A 22,021-nucleotide genomic window follows, 5' to 3' on the forward strand; every position below is an offset into this window, starting at 1 on the left:
AGATGGTGTGTCGTTTGTTTGGGGTCCCGATCAGTGTCATGCGTTCGACACCCTCCGAAACCTCCTCCAGGCTCCGCCTGCACTGGGTCATTTTGACGAAAGCGCTGACACGGAATTACATACTGACGCCAGCAACGTTGGACTAGGAGCGGTATTAGTTCAGTGGCATAATGGCGGAGAGCGCGTGATCGCTTATGCGAGCAGAACGTTATCCCCAGCGGAGAAAAACTATTCTGCAACCGAAAAGGAATGCCTCGCTGTTGTCTGGGCCATAACAAAGTTCCGCCCATACTTGTATGGCCGTCCATTCAGGGTAGTTAGCGACCACCATTCCCTTTGTTGGCTCGCAAATCTCAAAAATCCCTCAGGTCGTCTAGCACGATGGAGCCTTCGGCTACAAGATTTAGATGTCACCATCGTCCACAAATCTGGGCAGAAACACACCGACGCCGACTGTCTCTCACGTGCACCGGTCGAAAATGCCAACACTTACCTTGAAGACGACGACACTTTTCTTTCTGCCGTATCAGCAACCAGCTTAGCTGAGCAACAGCGTCATGACTCGGAGCTCATCCCGCTCATTGACTACCTGGAAGGACGCGATTTCCACCCTCCTCGAAGCTTTGCACGCTCGCTATCCTCCTTTTGTATCCGCGATGGAGTACTTTACAAAAAGAACTTTCATCCTACACAAGCTATGTATCTGCTTGTTGCGCCAACTACGCTTCGTGGTGACATTTTACGTGCGTGTCATGATGAGCCATCGTCCGGACACCTCGGCTATACGCGCACGCTGCAACGGATTCAACGCTCCTACTACTGGCCACGTTTCGCGAAGACTGTGAAGCATTACGTTCGCACATGTCACGACTGTCAGTGACGTAAGGTTCCACCTATGCGACCAGCGGGACTACTGCAACCAATAGGCCCACCAAAGGCGCCCTTTCATCAGATTGGCATGGACTTGCTGGCGTCATTCCCCACGTGTTTGTCTGGAAACCGGTGGATTGTGGTCGCTACCGACTACTTAACACGCTACTGTGAAACGAAGGCGCTTCCAAAAGCAACCGCAGCAGATGTCGCCCAATTTTTCGTTAACAGCATCGTCTTACGTAACGGTGCTCCAGCTGTCGTCATAACTGATCGTGGGACAGCTTTCACCTCAGAAATGCTGCAGGAAGTCTTGCGATTAAGTGGCACGGAACATCGTAAAACAACGACTCACCACCCGCAAGCAAACGGGCTGACTGGACGACTCAGTAAGACAATTGCAGACATGCTGTCAATGTATGTGGACATCAATCACAAGAACTGGGACGCCATACTTCCCTACGTAACTTTTGCGTATAATACTGCTGTTCAAGAAAGTACCGGTTTCACACCTTTTTGCTTAGTTCACGGTCGCGAGGTCACGACGATGCTCGACGCCATGCTCCTGCCCGACAACTCAGGAATATACCGCACCGATGCCGCCAAATTCGCGCAGTGTGCAGAAGAGGCTCGTCAAATTGCTCGTCACCGTATTCAACATCACCAAACCGCAGACGCACGCCACTACAATATTCATCACCATGAAGTTATTTTCAAGCCCGGTGATGAAGTCTGGGTGTGAACCCCTAGCCGACAACGTGGCCGTTCAGAATAGCTTCTTCACCGCTACTTCGGCCTTTACAAGGTCGTACGACGTCTCAGCGACGTCACATACGAGGTTCTCCCAGAAGGCACTTCGAGACGATCCCGTTTCACCCCGCGAACTGAAGTCGTTCACATTTCATGGCTGAAACCATACTTTTCGCGCTGTGAATCGCCTGTGAGTGACTAACTTTATTCGTCTCTCCCTTACATTTTTTCCTATTTTTCTTATTTCTCATTTAACTCTTGGCTCCACAACCAACTATGTTATTCCGCCTTGCGCCATTCATTTTGCTTGCATGGTAATTTTCATCTCATTTTCTTTTTTTTGCCTTCATGTACAGCATCGAGACGATGCTTCTTGGGAGAGGGGGTAATGCCACCATTGATGAACGAGCCGCTGTGGCTCATACCCGTTTTGGGCTACGAAGAAGAAGAGAACATTTTCGTTGCTCTGGTTCGGGTGAACTCCGGCTGCAGGTCTTGTTTTTGCTCGCGACAATATACATATATATATATATTGTGGGAATTTAGTATACCAATCCTCTTCATCTGTACATTATCATCATTATCATGTATTGCTTATGCATCCTCATCGTTGTCACGTATCATCATCATCTTGGTTCGTGCATCTCCGCTGTCGGCTGCCGGTTCCTCGGGCCTAATAAAGGTCTTCCAAACCAAGACTTCATACGTGGTGGAGCGTGCTGTTAGATCCCTCGTCATCCTCTCGACCACTCTACCCCCTTGAGCTACGTTCAGGTCGCCGCTTGGGCCAGGTGTCCGGAAAAATGTCGCACCAAGAAGAGGTCGGTGCTGCAACCGTTCCCACTCCGCCACCGCGTGCCGCGCCTTTTCACGTCATTAACAGCCCCCAGCGTGAGCCCCATCCTTTCGCCGGTATGCGCGGGGAAGATGTGGAGGAATGGCTGGACGATTTCGAACGTGTCGGCGCTGCTAACCGGTGGGATAACACCTAAAAACTCGCTTACGTGTCATTCTACCTCACGGGTGTCGCGAAGACGTGGTTCCTCAACCACTACATCGACATCCCCGACTGGTCCGCCTTCAAAGATCAGCTTCGGCATGTCTTTGGCACACCGACTGTTCGTTCGGCTCTCGCAAAGAAAGCTCTCGCGGCTCGGAAACAGCACATCGGCGAGTCGTATACATCCTACATCGAGGATGTCCTTTCACTTTGCCGCCGGGTTGAAACCCCAATGACAGAGTAAGACAAGGTACGCCAGCTTCTTAAGGGGATTGCACCCGTCGCATTCAATGCCCTTGCAATCCAGAATCCAGCTACTGTTGCTGACGTTGCGACAACCTGTCAGCGCCTCGAAGAACTCGAGTCTATGCGCCTAAAACCGGACAGCGACGCGGCCCGTATTACGGTAGATCCAAACCTACGAGACACAATCAGGGTGATTATACGCGAAGAATTAGAATCAATGGGATTCACACTACCTTCAGTGTGTCCCATGCAGTCTTCTTCAACGTCATTGCGGGATGTCATCAGGGAGGAGCTCACGTCCATGACCCACATGGCCCACCTGCAGCCCACTGTCACTCGTACTCTCCCATCGTTCTCGCATGCCGTCGCCGCACCATCAGGCACCGTCAGCTCGACGCCGCCGCCGCCAACGTACGTGTCGGTTGCTGCCGCACCTCCCAGAAGCTTTCCCACGAGCTTTCCATCACCACCGCCTGAGCCATCATCTGTCCCTCTCACTGCTCTCTCTCCCGGTGCATCTAACACAAGCTACTACCCTTCTTATCAATCGACTCGCCCTACGTGCTATTATTGTGGCTATCGTGGTCACATTTCACGCTTTTGCCGCAAGCGCCAGCAAGATGAGCGCCGAGGGTACGACATACGCGAACGAGACTATACCGCAGGAGCCTTGTACCAGGGCCGTCGTTATTCGTCACCGCCGCGTCGGTCTCCGTCTCCGCCAGCATACGGTGAACTGCGCAGTAGTCATCGATCAACCAGACGCCGTTCACCATCGCCCTACCGTCGCTCCTCTTCTCCTCTTCAGCCTGCTTCCCTCGCTTCTGATCGGCGTCCGGAAAACTAAGCGATGCAGTTTTTGGAGGACAAACTGCATTCCAACACAGTACTCCAATTCCTCCAGTGCGCCCTTACAATATGATTGCAGTCTCAGTTAAGGGAGTGGACGTTGATGCTTTGGTGGACACTGGGGCTGGGTTTTCTATTATTCGTGCTGATTTGTGTACCCGTCTTCGAAAAGTCACGATGCCTTATGATGGACCAACACTGGTTACAGCCCAGGGAACAATGATTCGCCCTTCTGCTCTCTGTACTGCCCGTGTGCTAATCGACGACATTCTTCATTATATACAATTCGCTGTGCTATCCCCGTGCTCCCACGAACTCATTTTAGGCTGGGACTTTCTTTCATCTGCTTCCGCGGCTATTTGTTGTGCACAACGTGTCGTCCATCTTATTGACACAGACCACTTGCTTAGTGACGAAACCTACAGACCACTTCGACTCGTTACTGCTGTAGACATCGAGTTACCCCCAAATGAACATCAATTAGTCACTGTTTTGTCCAACGACGTTGACTCTGGGGACATTTTGGTCACTCCATCGCCCCGTTGCCTCAATAAAGGCATAGCTCTCGCATCAGGTGTGGCTCGCTTCAACAATGAATCAGCTGTCCTCGCTGCTACGAACACCACACCAGATAAAATTTTACTGCCGCGGGGCACTACTGTCGCCGGCGTTGCCGATCTGGAGCCTGTGTGCGTCGTGCCTCTTACCCCTGCCTCCCCTAAAGGCCATCTTGGAGATCATACTGCTTCCTCGGCCTTTACAGCAGCCATCAACAAGGACTTGACAGACTCACAGAAGCAGCAGCTGCTTGATTTGTTGCAAAAGCATGCAAACTCTTTTGACATTCATTCATCCAGCAAGATCAGACAACTGCTACAGCACATCGTATTCAGACCGACAGAACATCCATTGTGCATCGTCGTCCTTACCGCGTCTCCCTAGCCGAACGGAAAATCATTGAGGAAAACGTAGACAATATGCTGCAACGGGAGATAATCTGACCCTCAACCAGTCCTTGGTCGTCTCCAGTGGTTCTGGTGCGTAAAAAAGACGGTTCCGTACGATTTTGCGTCGATTACCGAGCACTCAATAAGATCACCAGGAAGGACGTATACCCCATGCCACGTATCGACGACGCCCTCGATTCCTTACAAGGTGCTGAATTCTTTTCAAGCCTCGACTTGCGTTCCGGCTATTGGCAAATCCCCATGCACGAAGATGACAAAGAAAAAACGGCGTTTGCAACCCTGGACGGCCTATACGAATTCAATGTTATGCCGTTTGGTCTATGCAATGCGCCCGCAACTTTTTAGCGCTTGATTGACACCGTGCTGCGTGGCCTGAAATGGAAGACTTGCCTATTTTACCTCGATGACATTGTTGTCTTTTCGTCGACGTTTCTTCAACATCTGCAACGCTTGGACGAGATCCTGACTTGCCTTGCGGGCGCTGGTCTTCAAATTAACACCTAGAAGTGCCATTTCGCCAGCAGATCTATCAAGGTCCTTGGTCATGTTGTGAGAAAGGACGGAATTTGTCCAGACCCTGAGAAAACTGCTGCGGTGCTTCGCTTCCCTCGCCCTGAGAAGCCAAAAGATTTGCGAAGTTTCCTTGGTCTCGCCCCTTACTTTCGGCGATTCATACAAAACTTTGCCTCCATAGCCGCACCACTCCATAAGCTACTTGCTTTTGGTACGCCCTTTCAGTGATCTCAGGAATGTGAATCGGCTTTCGACAGGTTGAAGAGTGCCCTCACGACCGATCCTGTACTTTCTCATTTTCACGATGGTGCACCGACCTTCCTCCATACGGACGCTAGTGGCCACGGTTTAGGAGCGGTCCTCCTCCAGCGCGACAACTCCTCGCGAGAGCGAGTCGTTGCATACGCCAGCCGCGTCCTCTCCGCAGCCGAGAGGAACTACACGATCACCAAGAAGGGGTGCCTCGCCGTCGTTTGGTCAGTGCAGAAATTTCGTCCCTATCTTCACGGCCGCCATTTCACAATTGTGACCGACCACCACGCTCTATGTTGGCTTTCGACACTCAAGAACTTGTCAGGACGCCTCGGCCGCTGGATTATACGCCTACAAGAGTATGATTTTGCCATCGTATACAAGTGTGGCAGGAAACATAGTGACGCCGACGCTCTTTCTCGCTGCCCACTACCAGCGACTCCACTCGGGGTTTCCGCAATCAATTCGCACAACACGCCCTCGGAGTCAACGTCTACGGCGGTTTCCTCTCTCTCTCTCGCCTCTATGGACCAGCTGCCTTCGGACGACCCGCACGATTTTTCTTCTCGACAGCTGGCTGACCCATACTGTCGACGTATTATAGGCTACCTCACTGTCAGTTCCCGTCCACCTAATGCGAGGCTCCGTCGCCAACTCTCGCAGTTTAAGCTGGACAACTCGGTGCTGTACCACAAAATTTACCATCCTGACGGTCAGCGCTGGGTTCCCGTTCTACCCCGATCGCTTCGGTCCGAAGTCCTCAGAGCACTTCATGACCATCCGACGGCTGGTCACCTTGGTTACCACAAAACATAGGATCGCCTTCGAAGTCGGTTTTATTGGCCAGGTATTACCACTAGTGTAGCTCGGTACGTTGGGTCCTGCACTACCTGCCAATGTAGAAAACTACCCACATCTGCTCCAGCCGGTACACTACAGCCTTTTCCATGCCCAGCCACACCATTCGAAGTTGTAGGCATCGATCTTTATGGCCCCCTTCCAGTCAGTGCTGCTGGAAACCGATGGATAGTAACAGCCGTTGACCATTTGACGCGCTACGCTGAGACGGCATCTGTCACTACCGGTTCAGCTTCTGAAATTGCCGACTTCATCCTCCGAGCCATTATACTGCGTAATAGTGCTCCACGTGTATTGCTCAGCGACCGTGGAAGGGCCTTCCTTTCACAACTAGTGAACGAACTTCTTCGCGCCTCTGGCACAACTCACAAGACTGCCTCTAGTTATCATCCCCAAACTAACGGCCTCACTGAGCGATTACACCGCACTCTTGCTGACATGATCGCCGCCTACATTCAACCAGACCACAAGAACTGGGATGTAGTTCTACCATTCGTCACTTTCGCCTACAATACGGCTATTCAGCGGACAACCGGCTACTCACCATTTTACCTAGTTTATGGACGCTCCCCTACTTCTTTGCTGGACGTCTCCTTCTTTACCTGCCATGCGGATTTATCTCCATCCTCTTCAGAAGAATACGTTTTGCGGCTCGCAGAGAGCCGCCAACGTGCTCGTATAAACACTGAAGCCCGACAGCAAGACAGAAAGCTGGTTTATGATGAATCGCATCGTGCTGTATCCTTTCAACCTGGAGACGAAGTGCTCCTTTTGACGCCTATTCGCACACCTGGTTTGTGCGACAAGTTCCAGCCACGATTTATCGGGCCGTACACAGTTCTTAAAGAAACTTCACCAGTAAATTATCGTGTGACGCCACTTGTAGCCCCAGCACATCGCCGTTATCGAACTACTGAAGTCGTCCATGTCTCCCGTATGAAGCCCTTCATGCGACGTTCTTTGTCCCCTTGACTTGCCGTGGCCAGGCTGGCCGCTCTCACGTGGGGGGAATCAGTGTGGGCATTTAGTATACCAATCCTCTTCATCTGTACATTATCATCATTATCATGTATTGCTTATGCATCCTCATCGTTGTCACGTATCATCATCATCTTGGTTCGTGCATCTCCGCTGTCGGCTGCCGGTTCCTCGGGCCTAATAAAGGTCTTCCAAACCAAGACTTCATAACATATATATATATATATATATATATATATATATATATATATATATATATATATATATATATATATATATATATATATATATATATATATATATATATATATATATATATATATATATATATATATATATATAAATAAATATATATATATAAATATATATATTTATGTATATATATATATATATATATATATATATATATATATATATATATATATATATATATATATATATATATATGACGTATGAAGGTAGCGGTGGTTGGTAGAAGCCGAGAAGGAAGAAGTGCAGAACGGAATAAACATGGTGTATGAGGCACGCCCCGTCTCCCATTCATCATAGCGTCACACGAGTCGACAGGATGAAGACCTCGCAACCATTTCATCGCCCGGCCATCATCATCGAAGACCTCAGCGAGACGCAGTGACCGAACGTGGACCACAAAAGTACATCCCAACTGTACACCAAGACCAGCATCATGACAGCACCATCAGACGACCTTGACATCCCCAAGTACACCGGATCAGCGGTTGACGGACCCGTACAGGACTGGTTCAACCTTTTCGAGCTCCACGCTACCGCTGCATCGTGGTCAGAACGGGAGATGGTTACGAACTTCAGCGACTACGTCACCGGTGAGGCATTTAAATTTTACCTAATTCACATATTCGAGAACGACGAGTCATGGCAAAAAATCAAAGAGGAGATGATTACCCATTTTAGCGACTATGACCAAGACCTACTCATTGCCAACCATTTAGAGACAACCGCACACTATCGTCGATTTCCTAAGCAGTCCTCAACCACTCGAAAGTCCAGCGCACATCGAGAACTGCCTCAAGACAAAGTGGCACATGAGTTTACACACAGAAGGCCATGCGTATATTGGGGAAAACCCAACCGTCAAGCGCACCTCCCTTCTGCGCGAAAGACGGCATTTGCGAAGTCATCACTTCAGCATATGACACGATACGTTGCTCAACCACCCGATGCCCTTCACCCTTCGTCTCGCATACGTGGTACACCACCTGGATTTTCGTCACGCGGTTCTTCAAGCGCTCCTAACGCTCCCCACTTGTCTTATAAGGACACCTTGCTCATGGTAGACCAGCTGACGCATGGAGAAAATACCGAACAACGCCATGACTACTCAAAGAGTGAAAATCCTGGTTTTACATCACTTGGCTCTTTCATCACTCACAACGCTCACCTTACGCCTCACTCGCCCACTACGGTTGGGATAGAGCTGCGGAACTCCGAAAACACTCAGCCAAGCCTTGGGCCAACAGTCCTCATTCATGCATCAGAACAGCTTATCTCCCAAGGTGCGGACACAGAGAAACAGCCCCAAGTAAAATCTGACCAAACATATCCTCTCGCAGTGTCGTTGTCGAGTCCCCAGCCACCTGAGAGCCCAATCAACACAGGAGGCTCAGAAGGATCAACTTTCAAGCACTTCCCTGTGCCAGGAACGTCCATTAAGAATGTCGTTGCAAGAGCTTCAGTAGATTTTTCTGTCAATTCTGGCACACTATCTCCATTGCCTGACACGAATTGCGACATCCTAACAAGCATCGACTATTTACTGATCAAATCACCATGCAAAGAAAAGCATCCAAATGTTCCTGAAAGATGGCCATCTGACCAACTTTCACAAAAAGACGAGCAATTTCAGCAAAGGCAACTCCACAAACTCCAGGAAGTACAACGGACACACCAACAAGGACGACGACGCAAAGCAAGCGTCTTAAAACAAATTCAAGAAGCGAGGCATCTTCGCATAAGGGATCGGTGCCAGAAACGCATTTGGCACAAAAGATCAAGACTGCGCCTAAGATTACAGCTCCGAAACCTCAGGAAACACCGAACAAGACAAGAAGTCACCAGTTCCACCACGCAAGGATTCAGACACCATCCCAATAATTTACGACAACGAGCACGCACACAGCAAAGACAGCGATGCCGAAGACCGATCTACTGCAACGCTTTCAAACAGCGTCCACTCTTCGCAATAATGCCAGCTATTTCATCAGTCTCCACGTCCACAGCATTCTTGTGTTATCCAGGACGCAACCATCAGCCTCGCCCGCCAGATCTCTCATTGATATCACCAGACTGCCACACTCTCCCCTCACGTCTTAGCGACGAAGAAGACAACACGTGCATTTTAAAATTTGTGAGACCACCTTGTTATTTTGACATTGGTGACTTCCAAGCCACTTCTTGTTTACTTTTTCTTGTTTGTAAGCTGTAACTCATGCCTTCTTTCGGGGGGAGGGGGAATCATGTGACGTATGAAGGTAGCGATGGTTGGTAAAAGCCGAGAAGGAAGAAGTGCAGAACGGAATAAACATGGCGTATGAGCCACGCCACGTCTGCCATTCATCATAGCGTCACACACACACATATATTATGAAGTCTTGGTGATGATGCACCGACCTTCCTGCACACAGACGCTAGCGGCCGCGGTTTAGGAGCCGTGCTCCTGCAACGCGACAACTCTTCGCGAGAGCGAGTCGTTGCATACGCCAGCCGCGTCCTCTCCGCAGCCGAGAGGAACTACACGATCACCGAGCAGGAGTGCCTCGCCATCGTTTGGTCAGTACAGAAATTTCGTCCATACCTGCATGGCCGCCATTTCACCATTGTGACCGACCACCATGCTTTATGTTGGCTTTCGACACTCAAGAACTTGTCGGGACGCCTCGGACGCTGGATTCTACGTCTCCAAGAATATGATTTTGATATCGTGTACAAGTGTGGCAGGAAGCATAGTGACGCCGATGCTCTTTCTCGCTGCCCACTACCAGCGACTCCACTCGGGGTTTCCGCCGTCAATTTGCACAACACGCCCTCGGAGTCCACGTCTACGGCGGTTTCCTCTCTCGCCTCTATGGACCAGCTGCCTTCGGACGACGCGCACGATTTTCCTTCTCGACAGTTGGCTGACCCATACTGTCGACGTATTATAGACTACCTCACTGGCAGTTCCCGTCCACCTAATGCAAGGCTCCGTCGCCAACTCTCGCAATTTAAGCTGGACAACTCGGTGCTGTACCGCAAAATTTACCATCCTGACGGTCAGCGCTGGGTTCCCGTTCTACCCCGCACCTCCACCACGTATGAAGTCTTGGTTTGGATTACCTTTTATTAGGCCCGAGGAACCGGCAGCCGACAGCTACGATGAATGAGCCAAGATGATGATGCTACGCGACAACGATGGGGATGCATGAGCCACACATGATAATGATGATAATGTACCGGTGAAGAAGATGCGTATACTAAATGCCCACAATATATATATATGAAATGTAGCGATGCTGACGCCGACAGGTTAAAATAAAAAACAAGCGTCTTTATTAGGGCGAACTTGTGCCCACGATTCTAAAAACTATGGTCGTCAAGTTCGAGTAGCCGAGTGGCACAGATCCGACTACCTTCCTCTTCCTCATTGTTGGAACGTACGAACGCGTGGCGCATGCCAGCCGAGCCGGTTCTTGCTGGTGCTGGTGCCACTATGATTGTGGCGGGCTACTTGAATGTGGCGAACCTGTCGCAGCATTGCCCCCCTCCTCAGACGCATCGTCCCGATGCTTAAGACAGTGAAAAGATACACGTGCACTCTCACTCGTTTTGCGACGATCTGTCATGATAGGGCTTCATGCGGACTACGTGGACCACTTCCGTGGGATTTCGGCGTCTTGAACTCACGTGTCCAGCAGATCTAACTTCATAAGTGACGTTGCTGATACGATTGAGTACTTCATAAGGGCCGAAGTATCGGCAAAGAAGCTTTTCAGAGAGTCCGCGGCGGCGCACTGGTATCCATATCCACACTTTGTCACCTGGATGATAAAGTGTGTCACTGTGTCGCTTGTTGTAGCGACTAGAATCGACGTGCTGTTGGTGGCGTATTCGGTATCTTGCCATTTGCCGTGCTTTTTCGGCTCTTTGCAAGAAGTCATCTAAGTCAGGTGGATAGCTGTTTTCGTCCTGTAGTGGCAACATGGCATCCAGCGGGGTGGTCACTCTTCGGCCGAATACTAGTTCGAAAGGGGCAACGTGGGTTGTTTCTTGAACGGCTGTATTATATGCGAATGTTACGTAGGGTAATATTTCATCCCACTGTTGATGTTCAACATCAACATACATTGATAGCATGTCGGTCAGAGTTCTGTTGAGGCGTTCGGTTAAGCCATTTGACTGAGGGTGATACGCCGTTGTTCTTCTGTGATCGGTATTTGTCATGCGCATCAGGCATTGCATTAGGTCTGCAGTAAATGTGGTGCCCCGATCCGTAATAACGACGATGGGCGCACCATGTCTGAGCACTATGTTTTTCACAAAAAACTTGGCGACTTCGGCAGCTGTCGCACTGTATAGAGAGTCAGTTTCAGCATAACGGGTGAGATAGTCTGTGGCTACGACTATCCATTTCTTGCCTGCACACGATGTCGGCAAAGGTCCTAGGAAGTCCATGCCGACTTGTTGGAATGGGGCATCTGGAGGGTCTATTGGCTGGAGAAGGCGGGCTGGTTTTACGAGGGGAGTTTTGCGCCGTTGACATTGACGAGAAGTTTTCACGTAGCGCTGCACTGATGCGAGCAACTTAGGCCAATAGTATTTCAGGCGAATCCTGGCGAATGTTCGGCTCACACCCATGTGTCCAGATGTTGGCTCGTCATGGCATGCGTGCAGAATTTCCTCTCGCATGGCTGTAGGCACGACTAGTAAAAACGTTTCACCATTAGGTTCGAAGTTTCTCCTCTAAAGGACACTTCCTCGAAGGCAGAACGCGGAGAGCCCTCTGGAGAATATGCGAGGGACTTGAACGTCGAGACCCTGCAGGTGTTGTATAAGTGCCAGCAAATCCGGGTCATCTCGTTGTAGTTGAGCGATTTTGGATGTGTCGACAACGCCTAGAAACGGGAAGTCTTCCTCTTCAGGTACACTTGGATCGACGGGAGAGAGTGACAGGCAGTCGGCATCGCTGTGTTTCCTTCCAGATTTGTACACGACCATAATATCATACTCCTGCAGCCTAAGGCTCCATCTTGCTAGTCGACCTGACGGGTCCTTGAGATTTGCCAGCCAGCATAGAGCATGGTGGCCACTGACAGCTCTGAACGGTCTACCATAAAGGTAGGGTCGAAACTTGTTTATGGCCCAGATGACTGCGAGGCACTCTTTTTCAGTTGCAGAGTAGTTTGCCTCAGCTTTTGATAGTTTGTGGCTGGCATAGGCTAACACTTTCTCTTGACCATTTTGCCACTGGACAAGGATGGCGCCGAGGCCGACATTGCTGGCATCGGTACGGACTTCAGTGTCGGCTGTCTCATCGAAATGGGCAAGTATTGGTGAACCCTGTAGTCGTTTACTTAATTCGTCAAAAGCTTTCTGTTGTTCGCTTTCCCACGTGAAGGGCACGTCGTCTTTTGTCAGTTTTGTAAGAGGTTCCGCAATCTTTGAGAAGTTTTCCACAAATCGTCTATAATAGGCACATAAACCCAAAAATCGACGCACTGACTTTTTGTCTCTTGGTGTAGGGAACCTCTGAACAGCGGCTGTCTTTTCGGGATCGGGACGAACACCATCGGAACTAATGACATGTCCAAGGAATCGCAGCTCTTCGAAGCCGAAGTGGCATTTTTCGGGTTTGATTGTCAATTTCGCTGACCGGATGGCTTCCAATACTGTGCGTAGTCGCTCTAGATGTTTGTCGAACGTTGCAGAGAATACCACTACGTCATCCAAATACACTAGGCATGACTGCCATTTCAATCCGGCGAAGATAGTGTCCATCTATCGCTGGAACGTCGCTGGTGCGGAACAGAGGCCGAATGGAAGCGCTTTGAATTCGTAAAGTCCATCTGGTGTTACGAATGCCGTTTTTTCACGGTCCCGCTCGTCGACCTCTATTTGCCAATATCCGCTTTTCAGATCTAAGGAGGAGAAAAACTTTGCGGATCGCAACCGATCTAGTGTATCGTCGATACGTGGCAAGGGGTAGACATCTCGTTTAGTTACACTGTTCAGTTTTCTGTAGTCGATGCAGAATCTAAGTGTGTTGTCTTTCTTCTTAACGAGCACTACGGGAGACGCCCATGGACTATTCGAAGGCTGGATGACATCGTCAGAAAGCATCTCCTCCACTTGCTTCTTGATAATTTCCCGTTCTTTCTGTGACACCCGATATGGATGCTGGCATATAGGCCCCTTGTCGTCTTGCGTTATAATTCTGTGTTTCGTGATTGACGTGCGCTGGACCTTCGAGGTACTTGAAAAGCAAGCAGAGAATTCTTTTACCAAGGCGTAAATCTGTTTCTTCTGACTGTCCGGAAGGCTCTGATTGACGGTCACGGATGTGTCGATGTTGCAGGCCACTGGTCGAGTGGTTGATGTCGTTAAGCTGCATAGTTCAGTCGCCATACAGAAGTCGTGTAAATAGGCGATAGCCGTGCCTTGAGCGATGTGTTGAAGCTCATTGGAGAAATTGGTGAGTAGGACATCTGCACGGCCATTCGTCAAGTGAACAAGACCCCTAGCTACGCAGACACCTTTGTTCAAAAACAGTCCTACATTTGTATCCGCTATGCCTTCGCGGTTGTACAATGCATCATTTTCTACGAGCACCATTATACTGTAGCGTGGCGGCACAGTTACGTCATCATGAACAACGCGTAGAGCAGTTAGGCGTCGTTCCTCAGATTCCTCCACAGGTATAGCTCGTTCAGTCGAAAACGACACGCTGGACCTACGCAGGTTAATTACGGCGCAAGTAGCTCGCAAAAAATCCATTCCTATAATGAGTTCTCTGGAACATTCTGGCAGCACAATGAAATCGGCCACGTAAATAAAGCCCCGTATTTCAAGTCTTGCAGTGCATCTGCCAAGGGGCGTAATAATGTGACCGCCTGCCGTGCGTATCTGCGATCCACTCCACTGTGTCACAACTTTGTTTAGCTTTTTCACCATCTTGTGACTTATCACTGAATAATCAGCACCGGTGTCGACTAAGGCATTCAGCTCCCATCCTTCCATTCTCAACCGCAAATCTGACGTAACGTTTTCGTTGCTGCACCCATCTACCGGAAATACACCGTCATCACTCTCAAATCAAACTGGAGGATCTTAGTAACTGACGTTATCAGCGGCCTCACCTCCACAGGTCGCTTGCTTCAGTTTTCCGGGTGTGGACTTGGAGAGCGATGACCAGGCTGCCTTGAAGGTGTACGTGGGCTGGATGACCGGTAGCGCATAGGCGATGGTGACCGTGACCGGTGTTGGCGTAGAGTTGGCGAGTTCTGGCGCGTCGACAAGTACTCCTCAATCTCCGCTGGTCGTTCGCCGTTTCGGGGGCACGGTGCATATGACGGGAAGCCTCTTAATCCAGCCTGTCGGTAAGGACAGAATCTGTACAGATGACCCGCTTCCCCACAATGAAAACACAGAGGCCTGCGCTCGTGATCACGCCAGACATCACTTTTCCTGGGCCTACGCTCCACATAGTGATGTGTGCTACGTGCTCCTGGGGGCAGATAGGTAGCTGTCGGTTCCCGTGGACGAGGTGCGCTGCGTGCCGCAGGTGGGAGAGGAGTCGTCGCCATCGCAACTGCTGCATTGCTGTGTACCGTGGGTTGTCTGACAACCTCAGAGTATGTTCGGATAGGTCGAACCGGCTGCAGCTCACTCTCTGGCTCTCGTATCACCTGCCTCAGTTCGTCACGTACAACGTCCGTAACAGATAGTGCAGTTGAAGTCTGGGGCATATGCAGTCTACTCAGTTCTTCTCTGATAACTGATCTAATTAGCTCTCGCAGGGCTTCAACGTCGTTTCGCACGCCTCCGGGGAATACCTGTGCAGATGCGCAGTTAAGATTCCGGTTGTACTGCCGAGCCCGCTGTTCCAGTGTTTTTTCGATGGCTGTCGCTTCCGAGTAAAACTCAGCAACCGTGCTCGGAGGGTTGCGGACGAGAACGGCGAACAGCTCTTGCTTCACTCCGCGCATTAGATGGCGCACCTTCTTATCCTCAGCCATGTTGTAATCCGCACGCTTGAACAGGCGGACCATGTCTTCAATGTACATAGCAGCACTCTCGTTCGTTAGCTGGTTCCTCGATTGAAGAGCTGCCTCCGCTTTTTTTTCCGGTCTATGTTCGCGAACGTAGCCACTGCTTGTCGTCGAAATACCTCCCAGGTAGACAACAAGGTTTAATGGTTCTCAAACCATGTTTTCGCGAAGTCTTCCAGGGCGAAATATACGCGATGGAGCTTCTCTCTTTCGTCCCATCCATTCAAGCTCGCTACTCTCTCGAACAGGTCCAACCAATCTTCAACATCCTCGTACGAGTCGCCGTGGAAAACTGGTGGCTGGTGCGGTTGGCTAATGAACACTTGTGCCGGTGTTACCTGGCTAGTCATAGTGGTGGCATCCATCGTTTGAACTCCCCTTGGTGTGAAGTGAAGAGGACCGAATTCAGGTGAGTCACCTCGAAGACGGCGACTTGCCCTGTGGTGTACAGGAGTCACTTCCACGGGGTTGATACGCTGGTCGTCGGGGCTACGCTGTCTTGAGCTCGCGGGGCTTCGGTTCGTAACTCAGCACTTCCACCAGAAATGTAGCGATGCTGACGCCGACAGGTTAAAAAAACAAGCGTCTTTATTAGGGCGAACTTGTGCCCACGATTCTAAAAACTATGGTCGTCAAGTTCGAGTAGCCGAGTGGCACAGATCCGACTATCCTCCTCTTCCTCGTTGTTGGAACGTACGAACGCGTGGCGCATGCCAGCCGAGCCGGTTCTTGCTGGTGCTGGTGCCACGATGATTGTGGCGGGCTACTTGAATGTGGCGAACCTGTCGCAGCAATTAATATATATATGTATGTATATATATATATATATATATATATATATATATATATATATACACTAGCATGCTGCATAAGAGGATAACAAGTCGTGAAATACAATAGCGAATTCAGTAAAAAGCTTTATTACTTCCGCGATCCGTAAACCATGTCCTCAGTGAAATAACGGAGCAAGCTTTCACAGTTTGCATGTCCGCTTGTACATTAAGTACCGCTTCTTTCCACAAAAACGCTTATACGCTTTGTCACAGGCTTTAACAGTTTTCTTAGCATGTGAATCCCAGACGTACTGCTCGCAACCAACTGGAAGAAAAAGCAGAGGAAATCAACTTGTCTGACCAACGTTGAACGAGCGTTTGATATCAGTTAAAGCATCAGAATGTGTACAGCAAGTGTGAAACACATAAAAAAACTTCGATTATATAGCAAGACATGCGGGTAAGGCATACCAAATCTACTGCTGTTTTGCGTGCGTGTGTGCGTCTATTTGTGCGTGCCTATGCCGGTATAGAGATGTGGTCTTCCAAGAAGAGAAATGGGATCATAAGATGGGACACAACTATTTTAACAGTGCGGTGTTATGTCTGCGCAAATGACGTTTTAGTCTTAACCCCACCAGTAGTTCGCTATGTGGCAAGAATTTAGACTTTATCTTTGCGTTGTGGAATTGCGCAATGTACGTGTTATAATGTATACTTTATAGCAGTATTTTTATGTTCACAAGGTAATCCTTGTGGGTGTTCGCCAGAGAGTAAAACAAATTATATGCTGAAATGCATATGCCTACAGAGGAAATGTGGTCAAGCTATATCAACGCGCAATGTTGAATTCAGCAGCTGAATAGCAGGTTTTTTCTGTGAGACGGGGTAACAATAAACGCTCAAGTTTTATGTTGGTGTTTACATATATTCCAGTTATGCTGACGTCAGGTGGCTTTGCGTGTATTGTATATGCTGTCGTAGATACAGCCTCATGTTTCAGGTATCACGATGATATGAGCGTGAGATCAGAGCGGTGGCTTCATACTAGAACCCAAGTATCTATGAAAACATTCCCTGCCCATTTTCATGAGTATTCATTATGGTGGGAAAGAATGAGTTGTTTAGCGTGTAACGTCGTTTTAAGTGTTAGTGTAGTTAAAAGGAAGAGCAAGGCAATTTAGCACGAGTGGCTTGATAGCAATGTAAAAATGTCTCAATAAGAGCAGGTCAAAGCAGTGTCAAATAATAATGAAGTCAAAAAATTGTTAGCACTAGAAAAATACTCTGGCTTTAGGCACATGCGCGGAAGCGCTACCTAGTCAATATTCATAATAATAAAATTTTCTTAACAAGTAGCAGAGGAACGAGCCGAAGTGCCTATTTTTACTGGAAGAGAAACACTTCGTTCTCCTAATTCAACTCAATTTTACTTTATTTCATCATACTGCCTTATAATTTAACTTGTTGTTGGGCTAGTTGTTAATACAATTCTAAAGGCTAATTTGAGTGCTGTGTGTGTTTGATGCCTGGGTGTGTGCGTGTGTAAGTGATTGTGTCGTGTGTTCGCGCTCGAATTATCCTTTAGAAATACGGCCTTATCTTTTGAAACCACAATAATTTTCATCGTCCTCAGCCTGCGTTAGACCAGTGCAGGACTAAGACAATGATGTTCGCTTGACGTTGTCCAGTGCGAACTGATTTCATTTTATCCCTGGGAACATCCAAATTTTGTCACTCCGTCTAACTCTCTGGCTTTTGTGACTTATGAAATAGTGATAATTTAAATGCCTCTGTCGGCCAGAAAACTTATGTTGTCGTTGAAATGCACGCATTTTTACTGAGGCTACGAGGTTTAAAAAGCTTGTCGTCGACATTCTCAGTTAAACTATGCCGTAGTGCATACTGGCACCAATAAAAAAAGAACTGTGTTAACAATTCTGTATCACCTGTGTTACCAATTGTGTTAATACCAAACTGTGCTTACAGTTTTATATTGGCGTATTTGTGGCTCGTACTTTTAGCTTATATGGTGGTCTAGTGACTAAGGTACTCGGCTGCTGACCCGCAGGTCGCTGGATCGAATGTCGGGTGCGGCAGCTGCATTTCCGATGGAGGTGGAAGTGTTGGAGGCCCGTGTGCTCAGATTTGGGTGACCGTTAAATAACTCCAGGTGGTCAAAATTTCTGGAGTCCTCCTCTACAGCATTCTCACAATCATATGTTTTTTTTTGAGACGGTAAACCCCACATATCAATCAATACTGTAAATTTAGAATTTCAGGATAAAAAAGGCTGCACTTGTTTTTCCTGAAACCTGCTCTAAATTTAAATTTTCTTCCTGGAAAAGTAAGATATGATGCTCCAAATCATTGCTCCAGATATTATCTTGGCTGTTCCACCTCTTCAAGCTGTAAGTGGTTACGCTTTAACCCCAACTTGTGTGTCCATTTTATTATCTTTAATGTTGCATTGTTTTAGGGCGACATGTTATATGTGATGTGTTTAATATTTTACATCTTTACATTAACTATTCTGCATGGTGAATATGTAGTGACACTGTTAAATAATTGCAATTTTGCCTATTGTTTTCTCTCCTGTATTATTGTTTCTTTAGTATTCTGAATATCTGAACACACAAGGGTTTCAGTGAAATGAAAATGCCACTTTAAGACTGTTTTGTCCCTATAATCATTAAAATACTACTAGCCTTGAATATTATGCATAAGGCATTCCACAACACTTGCAAACTGTGGCAATCGCAGTGTGCTTTGATATATTATTTCAGTATATAGGAGAAATAAGGCAGGCTGCATTGCACTCTTCCTGCTGTTTATATGTTTCAGTGCACTGTATTTTTGTGTTGCATTGAAGCATCTCAAAGGTAGTTCTTCGTTTTTAAATGCAAATAAAGGCTCTTCTGTTGTACTTTGATATGCATGCCTTGGTCGTTAGAGCTCCATGCCATACAATTGACGTCTGATCTCAAGTCTTCTTTTGTAGCAAATAGCATTCTCCTCGGCAAACTTGAAAAGGGTGTTTGATTAAGCTACAAGTTGTCTCTGAAGCATGTATGTGCTCCGTGTCTAATACAATAAAGCTTGATTTCTTTTCGCGCTATGGGATGACTTTGATAACGTTGTGTTATGTGTGACAGCTCATTTTGAGTGATACCTTCGTATTCAGCCAGGATTACATGTTATATGTGAGAGCCTGATATGCCGTGCTTAATATATGCACCATAAAAGCAGTACTAGGGCCAGTATTTTCACACTATGGCAGGAGCCACTACAGTAGGACATCTTCTCCTGAAATGTCTAGCTAAAGGGTAATCTTTTTAGTGCTTCCACGGGGACCTACTGGAAGGGGGTAGCGCTAGAATTATTTTGCCGTGTCCGCGTTTGGTAAAGTTGTGAGTTCATAGCCTTTCTTTGTATAAATTTCCCATTTTTTGTTGGCGCATTCGCTTCTTTGTCCTAGCGCCCAAACTTGAACTTTTTTTGCCCTGTACTGGCACTGTAACCCTACCATTATTCTGTTCTACACTATGCAGAACAGTTGTAGCTTGGGGTAGTTGGTTTTACGTTGTTTTTTTGAGCAGCTCTAGCACGAAGCAACCATTTTTCATCCTGCCTCACGACCTAGAAAAAGTGAAGAATGGTTGCGCTCAAATTTATATCTTCTGGCCCTACACGAGGTGAAAAGCATATTTTTTTTATTGAGTGTGAGGCCTGATTGCCAAAATGGCATTTTCGAAACGAAGTCGCACTCAGTCTGGCCCTCGCTACATAGAGCCGACGATTACAAAAACGATGCATCTGTAGCACTTCATAATTCTACTGCGCGACAAAAAACAAGTATTGAGACCTGATGACCTTGTGACTAATGACACTTCTCATAGCGCGAATACGGGGCTGCACATGGCCACAAGAGTGTGGTAGAACACCGTAGTGCCATGCGCAAATCAGACAAAGTAGCACAACAGAAGCATTTAGCGTTGAACAAGAACAAGGTCACCCTATATTCCACTCACATGGTAACGTGAAGATCCCACACGTCTCTTTTTTGTCCCAGAACCTCAATACGTATGGAATCCTTTTCTGACCTATAAAAAAAAGATTGTTATTGATTTTCTGTGCCAACACAGTTCGGGCCGGCATTCTAGGCGTGATTCTTTTGTTAGAAATCTCTCGTAGAGGCGGGCTAATACACCAGCTATAGTGGTAGTGTTTGGAAGAAAGTAACAAACAATTTGGGCAATATGGGTGCTTAGTGAAGGATATTTAAACTCTGCTAACACAAAACCTATAAGTTTTGTCGTAGCAGCGCAGCTTGGAATGTGAACTCGTGATTGCCCCAGCAAAACATTTGTTTACATTTACTGCTTTACTCGCCACTATTTCACCTATGCTTCATCACATCGGAAAGGTGTTTGAAGTAGTGCGTCAAATTTATGAATCTACCATAGACATTCCCGCTTGTGTCTCTGCTTTTATACAAGAAATATGAGTGCCTTAATAATCTAGTCTCAGATTCTGGCCCCACCATAGATATGCGCAGGGTTTCCTTTCTGGGGTTGCAAAAATTCGTCGCAGCACCCACTTCCTTATTTAGTGAATACATGGGGCTGACTTTACGCCTCCTCTCCCCCTCTTCTTAAGTAAGTACGCCCCCTGTCCACATGCGCACGCCCATGAACACCACTGCTAAGCCGGACATAACGTTTCCGGCAGTAACGACGAAGCTTACATCACAATGGAGCGGTGGCGAGTAGTAGGATTTACCGTATCTTTGTAACTCATACGAGTTTATATTGGAATGTGACGACCACTTGTCAAGCTGACAGCCCTACATCCTAAGGTGCTTCGTCCCTAGAATGGTCTTGTACACACCGATTCCGAAGTGGGTAACATAAATAAAGAGAATAATAAATGGAATAAATGGAAATAGAAATAAATAGAATAGAAATAGCCCCGCTCTTTACGACCAAATCTGGGCGACCCAGCACGCCCGTGAGGCAGCATCGAAGCAAGCAAGCCGTTGACGGCCCCTCGTGGGAGGCTGAGGCCCGGCCACCTAAACCTGCTGGTTTCCTATAATAAAGTTTATTCCTTCTCCTCCTCCCTGCGATTAATGGCATAGTTGGAACCGTTCAACAAGTCCGTGGACCAGCCATTTACCACCACGTTCTCGAACGATCCTTCAAGAAAAATGCATCTTGACCAGATAAAATGTGTGGTGGAGCTGACCATCGACAAAATGGGTAGCTATATAGAAAACTGGTCAATTCTTGAATAGCGTCACGCCACGCTGAGTTGAGGCTCGGCACCCTGCTTAATTACATCGAGTGCTTCGTCTAAAGAGACCATTGCCGCTTTGAGATCTTGAAAACAAGCCTGTGGTTATGACTGCAAAGCAATGGAATTTGATCAAATTCTCTGGTGAAGTTGGAACCAACGCTTCGATGAGCACAACCAGCAGACGACCAGTATGGCATCTTTGTTCATAGTGGCACTTGTAGAGGTCTAGTTCTTCTGCATGTTTCAACCTGCGGCTGCCAAAATTTGTTATAGCATGCGTAGAGGTTACTTGCCTGTGTTTGCGACTTATCATTGATGTAACTATAAATAGGTTGCTAAAAAGTGTTTTTGCGCATGTACTTTGTAGATGTGTACTTGCTGCCACCA

General features: G+C 47.9%; 1 protein-coding gene across 1 annotated transcript in view; it reads right to left on the bottom strand.

Moving 5' to 3' along the window:
• Nucleotides 1-16,455: 16,455 nt before the first annotated feature.
• Nucleotides 16,456-22,021, bottom strand: part of LOC142774496 (uncharacterized) — a 30,036-nt gene continuing 24,470 nt past the window's right edge. Inside the window, exons 4-5 of the mRNA XM_075874830.1 lie at nt 20,368-20,439; nt 16,456-16,661 (exon numbers count right to left, since the gene is read on the bottom strand). Coding sequence (XP_075730945.1) covers nt 16,537-16,661; nt 20,368-20,439 — 197 coding nt within the window. The 3' untranslated portion in view covers nt 16,456-16,536. The remainder of the gene's footprint in view (nt 16,662-20,367; nt 20,440-22,021) is intronic.

This window comes from Rhipicephalus microplus, chromosome 10 (assembly GCF_043290135.1).
Source record: "Rhipicephalus microplus isolate Deutch F79 chromosome 10, USDA_Rmic, whole genome shotgun sequence".
Classification (NCBI taxonomy): domain Eukaryota; kingdom Metazoa; phylum Arthropoda; class Arachnida; order Ixodida; family Ixodidae; genus Rhipicephalus; species Rhipicephalus microplus.